This window comes from Trichosurus vulpecula, chromosome 4 (genome assembly GCF_011100635.1).
Source record: "Trichosurus vulpecula isolate mTriVul1 chromosome 4, mTriVul1.pri, whole genome shotgun sequence".
Classification (NCBI taxonomy): domain Eukaryota; kingdom Metazoa; phylum Chordata; class Mammalia; order Diprotodontia; family Phalangeridae; genus Trichosurus; species Trichosurus vulpecula.
Window position 1 is genome coordinate 151,927,507 of NC_050576.1, and position 18,445 is coordinate 151,945,951.

Sequence of the window (18,445 nt, forward strand, 5' to 3'; positions counted from 1 at the left end):
GATGTTCCAGATCCAGTATAGAGGGCTCTGGCCTTGTATAGGGTATGGAACTGGTACCAGTTGGCAGCTATCTAGTTCTAGGTCAAAAATTGAGGGTGGATTAAAGGCAATTAAGCAGAGCTTTTTGCAGTGGCAAATAATGGGAATCTAAGGGGGTGCCCATCAGTTGGGGAATGGTAGAGAGCAAGTTATGGTATGTAAATGTGATAGAATACTACTATTTGTGCTGTAAGAAATGATGAAGGGGATGATTTCAGAGAAACCTGGGAAGACTTGTAAGAACTATAGAGTGAAAAAGCAGATCCAGGAGAACAATTTATAGGTCAATACAACATCGTTGGCATTTATGATATTGTAAAACACTTAGTAACTTTTACAACATCATAGCCAACCATCATTCCAGAGAATTAATGATGAAATGTGCTACCCAGTTCCTAATAAAAAGGTGATGTGATGTAGTCAGAGTGCACCATGAGACTTTTTTGTTAAAACATACCTTGACTATATGTGTTTGTATCAAGGGTTTTGGTTTGGTTTTTTTTTTTTTTCTCAATTGAGTTGGAGGGGAAAAAGGTGGATTTTTGCTGAGTGGAAAAAAATAATTAAAAAGAAAAAAAAAGCTGTTGTTTGTTGAGCAAATTTGTTTTGCTGACATTTGTCATTCGGGGAACCAGTTGTGATGTAATTGTTTGGGAGAAAAATAGTCTGAACAAAAAACCCTTGTTCAGGATATTACCTCTTTCTTATATGTTGTCTATTTTAACATACTCTTTAGAAGCTGTTTGGTTTGTGCTCCTTGTACCTTCTTTCAGTTCAGTGTCATTTGTCATTTTTAACATCTTGGCTAATTGATCTCTTTTGCTGGAGGACCATGTCATTCTAGCAATTTTCAGAAGGGATTTGATGTCACTTTTATTTGGAGAATTAACAGCATCGGTATCTTTAAGAGTTTCAAAGGATGAAGAACTACTAGCAGGTTCTTGAACTGCAAAAGACATTTCAGATGGTTCCATGTTTTCAAGATCCTCCTCTTCCTCCTCACCAAAGGTCTATTAACATACCTTACACATAGGCAGTCTTGGTGTAAGGTCAATCAGTAAGTGAAAGATCTTTCCCATCCACTGAATAGGCCTCAGGTGGGGCCAACAAAGGGAGGCCTGATTAGAGACAGGCCCACACCCTGTCACTAATTACATGTGAGGCCCCAGGCCCACACCTTTTTGCTAGTTAAGCTGATGTGGGCTTGAAGCCATCAGGGCCCTAAGGGAAGTTGCTAAGAGCAGAGCCAATGGTATGTGCACTGAGTTTTAGTCAATCAGATGCTGGCTAGGACTGTATAAAAAGAGAGCCCAGAACTGAAAGCAGCAGAACTGGGAGCAAGGGAACTGGAAGTGGCAGGATTCAGAAGCAGACATGGAGAGGACATTGAGGGAGAGCCAGCAGTGAGACAGACTGCAAAGTGGAGAGTGCAGAACAAGAGAGAGTTCCAGAGATCAAGGAACTTGGAGTCTGCAGAACTGCAGGAGAGAGTGCTGAGAAGAGAATTAGGTTTTGTGAGTGATTGTTTATAGGAAGGCCCTGGGGCAGGGGGTGGGGGGAGGGGGGAGGTAGGTTGCAGGGTGGCTTGGCTCCTTGCTATAATACTTTGTTATAATTTCCTTGTTGCTACATTAAGGTGGGCTTACTGGTTTGGGAATATAATTCCTACAGTATGGAACTGAAATTACTGGTCCCGGGATTGGATTCTCTTGTGTCTAAATAAATGCTATACTTCCTCTGCCTTCTACTTAAAGAATTTCTTATACTTCACGATTCCGAACCATACATGCATGTTCACGGTCATCCCCGAGGTCATGAATCTGGTCTTACTGATATACTTGAGAATAATGGATGGCTAATGATACATCTTGTTGCCAAGTGCAGCAGAGTCACATTCACAGGATTTTGCTACTAAGTTATTACAAATACAGACAGCCTATTTGGATTTCCAAATTGTTATAGCTAGAACATTACTATTGGAGGACAACATTAGCAACAGAGCTGTATGAAGTAGTGGATAAAGAGGAGTCCTCACAGTCAGAACCTAGGTTCAAATCCTGCCTCTGACACATACTTAGTATACAACTCCAATGCAAGTCACTTTGAATGAAAAATCATTATAGAAGATCCTCCATATTATAGTGTAAACCCAGCTTTTCTTCCTTCCCGCCCCCCCCTCCCCGCCACAAGACTCTCTGGTTTGGAATATCAGACATTCCTTTCCCCCTTTCTTTCTTGCAAAGACCTTTTAGACTTTCTGGCTTGGAAGAAAGAATCAGACATTCCTGTCCAACTGATAAACCTTCAGTAAGAATGAACCTCTCAGACATTCCTCTCTGGCTTATAGGCCCAAATAAAGAGTGGAATACACTACCACTAGGAGACAGATAGGTCTTGAACAAAGGACAGGAAATTCTGAAACTGCTTCTTGAAGACCTAGCCAGTTCTCAAAAACAAAATGATTGACAAAATCTTCCCCTCCCAAGGGCAGTGAGTCTCCCCTCTCTGGCAGAAAACACTTTCTTTGTTCAGCCCCTTATAAAAGTCTCCACATGTAACAAACACATGGGGTCTCACCCATGGGGAGGACGCTTTGCCTGGGATTATTTTCCCTCTCGGGCCTTGATTGAGCTGGGCTGTGTAAACCAGGACCCCCCTCAGCTCTGAGAGGACCAAGTGCTGGAGTTCCCCCGAGAGGTGATGAATCTGTCGTCTTGGTTAGGAATTGTTGATTATTGTGGGTGTGGGTTTGATACAGTATTTTCCCTGGCTTTCAATAAAAACCTTATTCTTTGAGAGTGTGCCTTATTGCCAGCCCCAATCTGAATCCGAACCTAACCTAGCTTAATCCAACACACTTAAACTCTCAGACCCTCAGATAGTTCTCTAAGTCTGTAAGTTACAGGAGTTACTCATCTTTGGGTAATGGTAGAGGAAATCTCACTAGGAGCTCCCTAAACTGATGAAATCAAAGGTCTAACCACCCTCCCCCCCAAAAAAATTGACACACAAAACCCCCTCAAAGCAAACAAGCAACCATTAGGCTCTGACAACCCTTCAGTCTCCTTTGCTAGCTCATCATTCAGTACCTGTCTGATAACCAATCCAGTCTGAGGCCCAATTCTTTTCTTTTGCTAAACTCTCTGAATTTATCAGCTTCCCTGGGTTTTGTCATCATCATGTAGATGACTCAAACATTCACATATTTATCTCCAGTCTCTCTCCAAAGCTGCATTTTCATTTACCAACTGCCTATTGGATAGTCAAACTGAATGTTCTAGAGACATCTCAAAATCAATATATCCAGAACAGAACTCATTACTTAAAATCCCCAAACCCAACCCTCTTATTTTTCCTTCATTCACTTCTTGTATTTTTAAATGCAGAACTTAAACAAAAAAGAGCAAATGTATTCCTTTCTACGTCCTCCCTCTCTACCCATTCCAACCTATTTTCCTATTTGTTTGTTTTTTATGCATTCCCTACACCAAACTCTATTGGGGTTGGATATGAAGTTTTCAACTATCTTTTGGCCAGCTTAGATAAGAACTAAATTCATTTGATGCCTCTTCACCTCACCCTTTCTCTTCATATTTGCAAACTCTTCTTCTCCAATACCACCATTATGTGAAACGGTAAATTCCATCTCTTCTCCATCTTTTCCTACACTAATATATTCCTTTTCTCTTCCCTTTCCTCCCTTTAAAATTCTCGGAGCAGAATCAATCCACCCCTGGATCCTGTTTTTCTTATTTAACTCCCTCAATACACTTGAAGATATTAAGATTCAGAATGGACACGTTTCTTCTCCTATGAGAGTGTTACCATCATCATAGTCTCTTCCAATTGCTCGATCTGTGTTTATCTTTCTAGGCTTTTCTCAAGTCTTGAGTTCATATTTCTAAGTTCTGACTCAACTCTAATCTTTGCAAGAGAAATAGTGGAGAAGTACTTTAATTATAATGTCTTTTTTCCCCCGTAGGATTATACTCAGTCTTGCAAGATGTTTTTCTCAGTTGTGTCTTTTTTTTTCTTTTTTTTAGAATACTGTATTCCACGATCTCTTGTTTCCATGTCTTGTGTGATCCCAACTGTGGGCCCTCAGTGCCTGAACTCTCTCTGGATGTCTGCAGTGGCTTTCTTTCATGTGAATGCTCTGATATTTTTGTCTAAAACACTGCTGACACTTTTCCATTTTAGCTTTCTCTTAGGAAGTGATCCACTGATTATTTCTATTTTCACTTTGCCCCCTGGTTCTAATAGATGTTTGCAATTTTCATTTATTTATTTTTAAAACACACGGGTCCTTTGCCTTTCTTTGGTCTTTCTGGAACATAGACATCATAGTGATATTACTGGGTCTGTCCCTTCGAGAATCAGCTCAATCACTACATTCTAGCAAAAGTCTGTCCTGATCACAACTGCTAATGCCTTCCCTCTCAAACTACTTTATATTTAACAACTTTGCATTTATCATGATGGACTCATAGGTCTATATTTGGAATTATTCAGTGGTTTATCCCAACTTTATTATGATTAATCATTTAATTAAAATGTATCCCTTTGACTTTTTTTTTGCTTATAAAAAATACACCAGTAGGACAGTGCAATGGGATCAAACAGAAACAGGGCCACTAAAACATATACAAGGATCTCTGTGGGTCACATAATGACTTAGAAAACCACATATTAACACTGTCTGTGTTCTATCATATTTTTATTTATTTTGTTGAATATTTCCCAATTACATTTCAATCTGGTTGAGGCACAATGGAGTGTTGCAGGCTGCAATGCTGCGGCCCATGTCATCTTATGATCTGGGATACAAAAAATAAATTAGGGAACAAGATGATCCAGCTTCTATTCCACCAGCTAGCTGCAAGACCCCAAACAAGTCAATTATCTCTTCTTCACCTTAGATTAATTTCCCTTATGTAAAAAATGAACGGTTATGAAGATGGCAGCTGGAAAGCAGGGGCTTGCGTGAGCTCCCCACCACGTCCCTCCAAAAACCTATAAAAATGGCTCTGAACAAATTCTAGAACTGCAGAATCCACAAAATAGCAGAGGGAAGCAGGGATCCAGCCCAGGACAGCCTAGATGGTCGCTGGATGAGGTCTATCGCACACAGAGTGGAGGGGAACAGAGCTCAGCGTGGGAGGCAGCAGGACCAGCCAGACCAGGAGCCAGGCAGGACAGGCCCTAGCACCCTGAATCAGTGAGCTGTGGCAGTTACCAGACTTCTCAACCCACAAACACCAAAGACAACAGAGAAGGTTAGTGGGAAAAGCTGCGGGGGACAGAGTTCGAGGTTCAGCCACCGCCCCAGGGCCAGCGGGGGAGGTGCAGCTACAAAACTACAGCTGCAGTTACTTCCGGCCCCAGACCCACATGGTGGGAGGAATTAAGTGCCGGATCAGAGCAGGAGTGAACTGCCTGCTGAAGATTTGGGTCAGGTCCGGGTTGATGGTTCTTGAGGAAGGAGGAGTGCTGGGGTGGCAGAGCTGGCAATATAGAAATAGCTCTGAAATCAATGGTGCATCCCCTCAAGCTTGGAACAAAGTACTCTTTGCTCTACAAGCAGTCATACCCCACTGAAAAACTCAAGGGTCAAGTAAGTTGGCTGGGAACATGACCAGGCAGCAAAAACGCACCCAGATTCAGTCTCAGACTTTGGAATCTTTCTTTGGTGACAAAGAAGACCAAAACATGCGGCCTGAAGAAGTCAACAAAGTGCAAGAGCCTACATCAAAAGCCTCCAAGAAAAACATGAACTGGTCTCAGGCCATGGAAGAGCTCAAAAAGGAGTTGGAAAAGCAAGTTAGAAAAGTAGAGGAAAAATTGGGAAGAGAAATGAGAAGGATGCAAGAAAACCATGAAAAACAAGTCAATGACTTGCTAAAGGAGACCCAAAAAAATACTGAAAAAAAAATATTGAAGAAAACAATACTTTAAAAAGTAGACTAACTCAAATGGCAAAAGAGCTCCAAAAAGCCATTGAGGAGAAGAATGCCTTGAAAGGCAGAATGAGCCAAATGAAAAAGGAGCTCCAAAAGACCACTGAAGAAAATACTACCTTAAAAATGAGACTGGAGCAAGTGGAAGCTAGTGACTTGATGAGAAATCAAGATATTATAAAACAGAACCAAAGGAATGGAAAAATGGAAGACAATGTCAAATATCTCATTGGAAACACCACTGACCTAGAAAACAGATCCAGGAGAGATAATTTAAAAATTATTGGACTACCTGAAAGCCATGATCAAAAAGAGCCTAGATATCATCTTTCAAGAAATTATCAAGGAGAATTGCCCTGTATTCTAGAGCCAGAGGGTAAAATAGAAATTGACAGAATCCACAGATTGCCTCCTCAAATAGATCCCAAAAAGAAAACTCCTAGGAACATTGTCACCAAATTCTAGAGCTCCCAGGTCAAGGAGAAAATACTGCAAGCAGCCAGAAACAATTTGAATATTGTGGAAAAACAATCAGGATAACACAGGATCTGGCAGTTTCCACATTAAGGGAACGAAGGGCTTGGAATACGATATTCCGGAGGTCAATGGAGCTAGGATTAAAACCAAGAACCACCTACCCAGCAAAACTGAGTATCATGCTCCAAGGCAAAATATGGACTTTCAATAAAACAGAGGACTTTCAAGCTTTCTCAGTGAAAAGACCAGAGCTGAATAGAAAATTTGACTTTCAAACACAAGAATCAAGAGAAGCATGAAAAGGTAAAGAAGAAAGAGAAATCATAAGGGACTTACTAAAGGTGAACTGTTTTATTTACATTCCTACATAGAAAGATGATGTGTAGGATTCATGAGACCTCAATATCATAGTAGCTGAAAGGAATACGCATATATATATATATGTGTATACATATATATACATATGTGTGTGTCTATGTATGTATATATGTAGGTATATGTGTGTGTGTGTGTATATATATATATATATATACACATACAAAAATGGCACAGGGTGAGTTGAATATGAAGGGATGATATCTAAAAAAATAAAATCAATTTAAGAGATAAGAGAGGAATATATTGAGAGAGGGAGAAAGGGAGAGATAGAATGGGGTATATTATCTCACATAATAGCGGCAAGATAAAGTGGTTTTGTAGGAAGGGAAGTGGGGGCAGGTGAGGGGGAATGAGTAAATCTTGCTTTCACTGGATTTGACCTGAGGAGGGAATACCATACACACTCAATTGGGTATCTTACCCCACAGGAAAGGAGGAAGAAGATACAAAAGGGTGGATGATAGAAGGGAGGGCAGACGGGGGGGGGGGGGAGGTAATCAAAAACAAACACTTTCGAAAAGGGACAGGGTCAAGGAAGAAAATTCAATAAAGGGGGATAGGTTAGGAAGGAGCAAAACATAGTTAATCTTTCACAACATGAGTATTGTGGAAGGGTTTTACATAATGATACACATGTGGCCTATGTTGAATTGCTTGCCTTCTTAGGGAGGGTGGGTGGGGAGAGAAGAGGGGAGAGAATTTGGAACTCAAAGTTTTAAAAACAGACGTTCAAAAACAACAACAAAAAAAAAGCTTTTTCATGCAACTAGGAAATAAGATACACAGGCAATGGGGCATAGAAATTTATCTTGCCCTACAAGAGAAGAAGGGAAAGGGGGATGGGAGGGGAGTGGGCTGACAGGGGAACGGGGCAACCAGAATATACGCCATCTTGGAGTGGGGGGAGGGTAGAAATGGGGGAAAAAATATGTAATTCAAACTTTCGTGAAAATCAATGCTGAAAACTAAATATATTAAATAAATAAAAAAAAACCCTGGAAAAAAAATATGAACAGTTATACCAACATCTTTCTCCCATCAACTTGTAGCTGCCAAAGCAAAACATTTTTAAATGAAGACTGTGGAGTGCTTTGAGATATTTAAACTATTCTGATGAGGTAAATAACTGTTTTCCTCAATTGCCACACTGGTCCAGCCCCCAACATGCTTTCAGTTCTGATAAATTCTGTAGAAAGAGGTTATCATTTTTATAATTGAAAGACGCTTTTTTCCTATATTTTAAAATGGTTTTATTCAAAATATTTCATTTTAAACATTCACAAAACAATCCTTTATCAATCCAATATTTTTTACATGGAAATGATGAAAGTAAAAGGGTTAACAATACTATAAATGTTATGTAAAGTGGTTTAAGGGAAAAGAACACAACATAGTAATATGGGAATATGTAGGCAGAGTACCTTACAGCACAGTAACAGAAATTTATTTGAAAAAACAAACATACACAAAGGACCCGACATTAGGCACATCATATTTCCACATTCCCTTCAAAAGTTAATATAAAGAAAGCAGCCCTTATAGTCAGGGCCAGTCTCCCCAAAATTCATTTCTTTACCAAAGTTCTCAAAACAAACTCAAATGGAAATTTCAGTAACAATTGTATAATGCCTATGTCAACATCACAGGGAATTAGCTATTCCTAATTTTAGTGTTTAAATTCCAATCCTAAATAGTACTGGCATAAAAGGGACCACCATTCTAGTTCCCAGGGGATTAGTTACAGGATTTGGCTCTGTGACTAATACTATTGCTAAAAGCACTTGGAACTGCAATGTCTTATTGCTGAATTATACACGATAATTGTTCTTTGGTAATCTCCTATATTTCAATTAACATAGTTGGACAACTATGAAGTTATGGATGAATTAAATCTTTTAACCTACAACAATATTTCACTGCTATTTTTAAAAGTGATTGCTAAAAGATGCCAGAATAGGCAGGCATCAAGGTAAATCAAAGTAAAATGCATGATGGTCAAAATAACAGCCTAGCTGTAATAATATTTAATAAATAATATTTAACCAGCTCTCTTGTTTTTTAATCAACTATTGGCAAACATATTTCATTTCCATGTGAAAATACTTATTTCTGCCCAACCTTCATAGTACACATTACTATTAGCATCAATTCAATTTAAGCTCCTCTGTGATGAAGAGCAGAAGACAGATTAAAATTCAAAATAGGATAGCTGGCACAAGTGTGTTGTTCTGAAAGATGTGTTACTGAAACACATGAATCCATATGGACTAATTAATCAGAACACAATGTCAATTCTCACTGCTCCCATTTCACAGAATTTAGTGAATTCTTCTTTCTATTTAACTGTTCTCTCTATGTAGGTCGTGGCTTTTCCAAGCCTTTGGTACCATGCTTAGTCACCAAATCCATTCTAGTGGTTTTGATGTAATATGTTTAAATAAGATGGTCAAGACAAAATGTGAGGCTAAAAAGCCTTTTTTAGATGTAACAGAATCACCAATTAAAATTATTAGTGACTTAACAAAATATTATACAATTCATAATTCAACAGTTAACCATAATGGGAATGGCAGTGAGTGCTCTATGAAATAAGTACCTCGCAGGGATATGTGACAGACAGTAGTTGGTCACTGGGAGGCTCAGACAGCCAAATATGCCAAAAATTTTAAAATAGGAGATACATGGAGTAAATCATTTCATAAATTTTATGTACAACAATGTACAGAGTTTAAAACAGTGCAAATAATTTTGTCAGGTAAAACTGAAAATATTACTAAATAAAAGCCACAAAAAGTAAAATGAAATACTAAATAACAGTCTTTCAAACTGATCTCCCTTATGGAAACTGCAAGAGTTGAGTACTGCTCTTTTATGAAATACCCTCCTCACGATCAATCATTTCTGCTTTGGCTGAAAACACATCTGCTAACATGTGCTTTGGAATTTCTGAACCTCTAACTTTTAAGGCATAGCATGCATTCTCCACCTTGGCTAGGCTCTGTTTCAGTGTGTATAATTTCTTAGACACTTCATAAGGTCCTGTATTACCGATAAATGAAAACCCATCATAAATCTGACGCAAAAACTGGCTCACTTCAAAAGGAGTGTCAATGTCCCCATTTCCCACACTGTTGATGCACATCCTCATCAATTCTCCAGTTAAATCTGCCACACCCAGAAGATAATCAACAGGTGTCACCTTCAGGCTCCAAGTGCAGAGGGGTTTATCATCCAAATCTGAGGAGATCTGATTTTTTAAAAAGTACACACAAATGAAAACAGTGAAAAATAATAAATTAATAAATATTTAGCATGTATATATTACTTCAAAACACTTTACATATATCATCTTACTTTATCCTCATAACAACCTTGTTTATTCTCCTTCTTCTCTGTATTTTATGTATCTGGGCATAAACATTTGAAACCTAGGGCTTTTATTACTTAATTCTTTCTTGGATATTTTCCTCTGATCTATAAAATGAGGGGTTTGGACTAGATGAATATCTAAGATCTCTTACAGCTCTAAATCTATAATCCTATATGGTCTTATGTGTAGTTTCCTCCTCATTGTAACAAGTTTATATTTGCCTAACTCCCAAGTTTCCAGCAGTCCTTCTTCCTTTTCTCCTGAGACATTCTTCTAGCTCTAGTCTCATACAGATTATGATTATTCTCTCACTTTTCAGATCATTATAAATCCCTTATAAGTCCTATTTTACAGATGAAGAAAATGAGGCCGAGTGAATTTAAGTGGCTTCCTCAACAGCTAGTAAATGTATGAGATGGGACATGAACTTGTATCTTCCCAACTCTAAAGTCTATTTTGTATGCTACTTAGTTACCTCCAAAACAGCAAATATTAACATGCACTAAAATATATACTGCAAAACTGAAGGGCAGAGTGACCATGCTACTCACCCTCAAAATAATTAATCTACTTGGATGATTTTAGATCAGACCTGTGATTTCATAGGTATTGGGAACCCCCAATAAGGAAACTCCCTCTACCAATGAATATCAGCACCTGTTCTATAACTTAAAAATCTTAAAAATAATTGCATGAGTCACTGAGAATTTAAATGATTTGTCCAGAGCTCTTGGCCAGCATATGTCAAAAGTCCTGCCTCTAAGACTGAGTTTTTATCCATTATACCACACTTTCAATTTTTTAAATGATTAAATCAAATAAATTGGCTATATTTGCCATGCAAAAGAAAACAATGACAATACTCTTTTAAAACAGTAAGGCTTAATCACTTAAGTTTCTTCTTGGTACATTTGATATTCAGATCTGTAACCAGTGGCCTGAGTCACTGGACCTTCTCTACTGATATTGATCACAATACCTCTCACACACACACACCCCTTATCTTGTGCAATTCTTGTTCATGTCTGTAAATCCTCACAAAGGATCGAGCAACAAGCATTTATTAAATACCTATTATATGCCAGGTACTGTTTTAGGCACTGAGAATCCCACTCAAACATGCTTGAGGCCTTCCTCTGACATTTTTAATATCTCAGGGAGACCAATACTGTATTCATATCACTCATCTGTTGACTTTTATTCTTGCTATATAATTGACCAAGCTCTTTTTCCAGGCATATTATGTCCTTCTAAGAATGGGAAAGGACTTAAGCAGAAGGACCTAGGAAGGAAAAAAAAGAGGACTTGAGAAAAAAAAAAAGGAAAAGTAATAGAAGACCTCAAGAAGGTAATTGATATGAGAAAGGAAAGCAAATTGGCAAGGGGAGATTAGTAAGGGAAGGGAAAGGAAACTGCATATAGCTATTAAGGAGTTGAGGGGGTAATAAAGAAAGCAAGGAGAATGCCAGCTCCTAAGTAAAGCCCCTGTAAGTAGTCTCCCAAAGCAGTTCTCTAAGGCAGGGCTGTCCAACCTTAGGTTTTTATTGAAACAACAGACAATATATTTTGATTTTGCCATTTTAGTGAGAGCTCTGCGGGAGCTCGTTTACTAAAGCATTTATGTAAATTTCTATGCTTGTAGGCGGGCCACATAAATCAAATGGCACTGCGGGTAACATGCAGCCTGTGGGCCACATATTGGACAGCCCTGCTCTAAGAAATCTACTACCAAGAAAGACAAAGACCAAGAATCATATTTCCAATAAGGATTGAGTAAGGAAAATTTTAAGGTATCCTAAATTCGACGTGTGTTGCCACAGTCAAGTAACCACCATCTATACTCAAAGTGCACATCTGTCTCCTCCTTAGAAGAGAAGGTAAAGGGGTTTGAGGAATGTTTGTCCACTTTCCAGGCTATCAGGGAGAATAAAGTATTTCTTTTTCGAACTGAGACAAGGCTCCAAGGTGAAAACAAAGAAGAAAAATGATCTGAAGAATGAGAGAGGAATAATAATCTGTGTGAGACTAGAGCTAGAAAAATGTCACAGGAGAAAAGCAAGAAGGACCACTGGAAACTTGGGAGTTAAGCAAATATAGGCTTGTTACAATGAGGAGGAAACTACACATAAGACCATATAGGATTATAGATTTAGATCTATAAGAGATCTTAGATACTCATCTAGTCCAAACCCCTCATTTTATAGATCAGAAGAAAAAATCCAAGAAAGAATTAAGTAATGAAAGCCCTAGGCTTCAAATGTTTATATCCAGATACATAAAATACAGATAAGAAGCAGAATAAACAAGAGGAGCCTAACATACTGAGGAAAATTTGATCTCACAAGTATATCTAAGATTTGGTCAGATGAGACCCTGACTAGAATATAGCTCAAGAAGGATATACTCTATTCAAAAGAAGTAGGAAAAGTAAAGAGAACTAAGGAAGCATGGCAAGGAAGGATGTTAAGAAGATATGTTAGGTGGGGATAGGAATCTAGCTGACTCAATAGGGAAATAGGAGAAGAAGGGGATAAGAGATATGTGGGGGAAAGGGGAATGACAAAATGGAGAGCAGATTAAGGAAGGAATGGTCAGAAGCAAAACGTGACTTTTGAGGAAGGACAGAATAAAGAGGGAGAGCAGGATAAACATAAGAAAATGGGATGGAGGTAAATATATAGTAATATATTATAGATATACACATATCTATAATATATATAGAGAGAGTAAATATAGTAAATATATAGTAATATATAATATATAACATTATATTTAATATAATGTATATATTATTAATTACATATTATATATTTTATATAAATTATATATCGTAACATATAATATTGTATGTGTATATGTGTACATATATATGTGCATGTATATATACATATACATATACATACACACACACACACACACACACACACACACACACACATATATATATATATATATATGTAGAATGTGAATGTGAATTTGAGTGTGATGAGCTCAGCCATAAAACTCAAGTGTAAAGAAGAATAGACTGGAAAACAGAATCCAATAATATGTTATTTACAAGAGACACACTTGAAACAGAAAGACAGAGTTAAAACAAAGGGCTGGAACAGAATGTATTGTTTCCACTGAAGTAAAAAGATAGCAAGCATGGTATCACATCAAGCAAAAGCAAAAATAGACCTAATTAAGAGAGATAATCAAGGAAATTACATTTTGCTAAAAGGTACCATGGAAAAGTATTATCAAAAAATTTTACAGCAAGTTTCACTGATAAGGCCTCATTTCTCAAATATATATATATGGAACTGAATCAAATTTATAAAACTAAGAGCCATTTCCCAGTTGATAAATGGTCAAAAAACATGAACAGGCAGCTTTTAAAAGAAATCAAAGCAATCTATATTCATATGAAAAAAAAAAGTTCTAAATTACTGCTGATTGGAGAAATGCAAATTAAAACAACTCTGAGGCACCACCCATCAAAAATTACAAATGCTGGAGGGACTGAAAGAAAATAGGTACACTTGGAACTAGTTCAATCGTTCTGGAGAATGACTTGGAACTGTGCCCAAACGCTACAAAACTGTATATGACCCAGCAATACCACTAGTAGGTCTATACCCCAAAGAGATTAAAGAAAAAGGAAAAGGATCCATATGTATAAAAATATTTATAACCAACTCTTTTTGTGACAGCAAAGAATTAGAAATTGAGAAGATAGTCATCATTGGAGAACGGCTGAACAAGTTGTGGCACATGATTATGATGGAGTACTACTATGCAGTAAGAAATGAGGAGGGGAATGGTTTTTGAAAAAACATGGGAAGACCTATGTGAATTGATACAATGTGAAGTGAGAAAAACCAGATCAATGTGGAGAGGAACAGCAATGTTGTAATGATGATCAACTGAGAAAGACTTGGCTACTATGATAAATACAATGATCCAAGACAATTCCAAAGGACTCATGAAGAAAAAATGCTATCCATCTCCAGAGAGAGAACTGATACACTCTGAGTGCAAATTTAAGTATAACTTTCTCACTTTGTTTTTTGCTATTGCTTTTTTGTGTGATATGACTAATATGGAAAGGTTTTGCATTATTTCATATATATAACTGATACCATTTTACTCATCTCAGTGTGTATTGCGGGGGAGGGATTTGAAATTCAAAATTTAAAAAGAAAAGAATGTTAAAAATAAAAACTTTTAGAAAAAAAAAGGAGAAATGCTCAAAGGCAGCTAGGCAGCATAGTGTAGAGTGCTGGGCCTGCAGTTAGGAAGACCTAAATTTGAATTAAGCCTCAGATACTGGCTGTGTGACTGTGGGCAAGTCATTTAACCTGTCTTCCTCAGTTTCCTCAACTGTAAAATGGAGATAATTATACCACCTCTCTCCCATGGTTTTGTAGTATTAATCTGATCAAAGATCTTCCCCACCCATTCAATAGGGCTCAGGTGGGCCTAGGTGGGAAGGGCTGATTATATCTTTGTTCGCAGTATGCCCCAAACCCCTACTTACTATGTGCTAAGCTGATGAGGGCATGAAGCCCTCAGGGCCCTAAGGGGAGTTGCTAAGACCAGAGCCAATGCTTTGTGCACTGAGTTCTAGTCCATCAGATGACAGCTAGGATTGTATAAAAAGAGCCCAGAACTGGGAGCAGTGGAGCAGAGAGCAGCAGTATTCAGAAGCAGAAAACCAGCATCGAGACAGGGCAGAGCGGAGGGTGCTGAACAAGAGAATGTTACAGAGATCAAGGGACTCGGAGTCAGCACAGCTTCAGGAAGGAGTGCTGAGCTGAGAGTTAGGATTCGTGAGTAATCTTTTTATAGAAAGGCCCTAGCGTTGAGGGGAAGCTACAGTATGGCTTGGTTCCTTGCTATAATATTTTGTTATAATTTCCTTGTTACTACAGTGAGGTGGGCTTATTGGCTTTGGAACATTATTGCCACAATATCAAATTGGGGGCATTAGTCCTTGACTCTGATCCTCTGGAGTCTAAATAAATGTTATACCTCCTCTGCCTTCTACCTAGAGAATTCCTTATACTTCGCAATTCTGAACCATTCGGGCATGCCCATGGTCCTCTCCAAGGTCATGAATTTTGCCTTACTGCTGTAAGTTTTTGTGAGCATCTAATGAGAGAATATTTGTAAACCATTTAGTACAGTGTCTGGCACACAGTAGGTACAATATATAGGCTTACTATTACTATTATTATAACAATAATGACAAACCCAAGGACCAGAGGTGGGAAGCATGGTGGAGAGCATTTGAGCACAGATCATAGAAGACAGAAACAAAATCAGTACTACAGGATGTTCCTAAAGTCTGGACACATAGGCAAAAATGCCTATTTTCAAGAAATGAAATGAATGAAATTTTCAATATTTTGTTTAATTGGAATATTAACAAATAACATCTTCAAAATGAGTTCCATCATTTGTGATGCAAAGGTTGATGCGCTTTGCAAGATTCATGTGAACTCGATACAATAACTACACTGCCGTCAATTTTAGCACATTCACTCTTTACGCGTTCAATCAAGTGTGTTGCATCTGTGATTTTCATTGAGTACACCTTCTCCTTTAGCACACCCCAGAAAAAGAAATCAAGGGGACTAAGGTCTGTTAATATTCCAAATATTTCAAAATATGCACTTTTGCCTACGTGTCCAGATTTTAGGGACACCCTATATAAGTGAAGTATAGTGTAAGCTTCATGAAGAGAGGGAAGAAAAGAGATGAATTCAGGAACATATCATAAGCCTGTATAATATAATAGGAATAGGAAACTTCAATTATCTGGATACTTGCTGGAGATTTTACCAAGGAAAAAAAATTTTCTCCATTCACCCAGGATATTCTCACTTCAAACTGAGGAATCCTGTGAAGGGTTATTGTTTGTGACTAAATTCAATAATACAGTGATAAGGAGCTAGGGATATAAACAGTCTGCTCTGAAGGAGCTTACATTCTGTTGTGGGAGACAATATGTGTGCTTAACAAACAGACTCCAACTTGCTTTGCTTCTTGCCTTATGTCAGGCCACATTAGATAAGGAGGCCAAAAATAACTGCACAGCATCAGTAAAAAGGAACACCTGAATACTGTGGACTTGCCTTAAACATTTCCCTTTAAAAATCTCCTACACAGGATTAAAAAATTTTGCACAGAGAAAGAACAGCTAGAAATTGAGTTCTATCAGCCATAGCAAAACCTAGTCTGTCTTCTTATAGTATAAACTTCTAATTGATTACTCTGTGAATATTACTTTCCTTTCTTCTCTTCATTCACCGATTTTCCATTTCATATGGTACCATGGAAAAATCCCTTAATTTTATCATTAAGTGTTCTTTGTAGCAACCAAACAAATATTCCTAGATAGCTCTAATTACAATAATAAAGTTTTCCTTTTGTGAGCCTACTTTAGTCAGAAGATATTTTTCCATATGTCCCACAGCCCTTCACAAAGCACAGAATCATTTTTTTCACAAATTCTCTATCAATCCTACCTCTGGCACATGCTAACTATAAAGCTAGAGGAGTTATGGTACCCCGGGGAGCCCTGTTTTTCTTCATCTATAAAGCAGAAATAATAATACCTGCAGTAGCTCACAGGGTTATGAGGATCATATGAGATACTGTAGGACACTGTAGGAAAAGTAGTTTGAAAACTGTAAAATAATACACAGAAGTCAGTAATTATTATTATCATTACAGATAAACTACAATAGATCCTAATTAACTCCCCTATCTCCACAAATCTTTTTTTTTGGGGGGGGGGGGCGCAATAGATACCACAATCAAAAAAGATAAACAAAATGGCATAAATTAAAAGAAAAAAATCTTACAGTATTATTTTCTTCTTTAGTGTCTTCTGATATAAATACCAATTGTTTGTTGATTTCATCCACACTGATTAGTGAACGTGTTTTAATGAAGTGTTGAAAAGACACAGCTTCCACATATTCTTGAAGCCCTGAAAAGGCAGCAATGAGAATAAATAAATGAAATAAATGTTCTAAAAAGGATTTAGATTGGCAATGGTCTAAAAAAAATAATCTAACATTAGCAAAAGACAGTTTAATCAACAGCTACTGTTGAAATGTACCTGTTTTCTTCCTACCATATTAGTAAAAAATTGTTCTTGAAAACCTGACATCTTCACTAGATTCATAGAAATATCCACCAGAGAAACCCATGAGGAAAAGCTGAGCCATAAAATTGCAAAGATGCAATAATTCTGCAATGCAAAGGAACTACTCTTTTTTTAAAGTTTTTATTCTACCCATTTAAAGCATGTTGATCGGTAAGTCGTTGAAGAGAATTCTAATGCAGTCAAAACATAACTTAAGGCTTTCTTAAAATTTACTGGGAAAAGAATAATCAAATAATGCATACAAAGACACATAATCAAATCTCATTTATATATATATATGTAACATATATATATTCTCAAAATCCCATGAACAAAATCAAACTTGCAAAATAGATTATCTATTTCATAATAATCCCTTTCTACAGTATCAGTTGCTACTATAAGTTACAATGGTAGTAAATGAGTTCCTTAAATCAACAGTAGTAAATATTAACAACCATTATAACTTGAGAGGAGGGAATAAAATGAAATGTTTGGGAAAGAACATCCAAATTCATCAAAATCATTCAAATGTGTATATATACATACTGAAGTATGAAGACTTTCACACAAACTCTTAAAATCATAAGTTTTCATATTTTTGAGTTTAAATTACATAATTAGAATTCTCATCATAATTTCATTCTTTAATATATTTTAGAATTATTAGCTTCTCTTATGATGTGAAGCATCATGTCAGATTATTAAAATGTCTTGACATCTTTTTGGGACATCATTATAAAACTAGAAAGAAAACAAAAGAATCTTTTTATTAGGTAAGTATCTCGCTAATAACCTAGAATTGTTAGCATCTATGCTGAATATCTAAAACACTTTTTATGACCACATCCTATTTCTTATTGAGTGTCCCTAAAGAACAACATTGGAAGCAGCAGGGTTGGAGAAGTTGGCAGCTGTAATGGTAAATTTACAAACATTATGCAAGAATCAGAGTACAAATAAAAATGGATGATGTAGTTGTGATACTGACAAGAGGGTACTTATCAAGGCTAAAATATCCTGATTCATTTTGATCTGTGAATGACATTAATAGATAATGAAGGAACGGAAAATGGGCACATT

The 18,445-nt window shown here is 37.2% G+C and overlaps 1 protein-coding gene across 3 annotated transcripts in view; it reads right to left on the minus strand.

The window, feature by feature from the left end:
* Window positions 1–8,082: 8,082 nt before the first annotated feature.
* The window catches only part of TSNAX (translin associated factor X), a 39,139-nt gene continuing 28,776 nt past the window's right edge, over window positions 8,083–18,445 (minus strand). For 2 of the 3 annotated variants that reach the window (XM_036754481.1, XM_036754480.1), the window contains exons 5-6: window positions 17,076–17,203; window positions 8,083–10,098 (exon numbers count right to left, since the gene is read on the minus strand). In XM_036754481.1, coding sequence (XP_036610376.1) covers window positions 9,721–10,098; window positions 17,076–17,203 — 506 coding nt within the window. In that variant the 3' untranslated portion in view covers window positions 8,083–9,720. The remainder of the gene's footprint in view (window positions 10,099–17,075; window positions 17,204–18,445) is intronic. The other variant, XM_036754482.1, reaches the window with a different exon arrangement.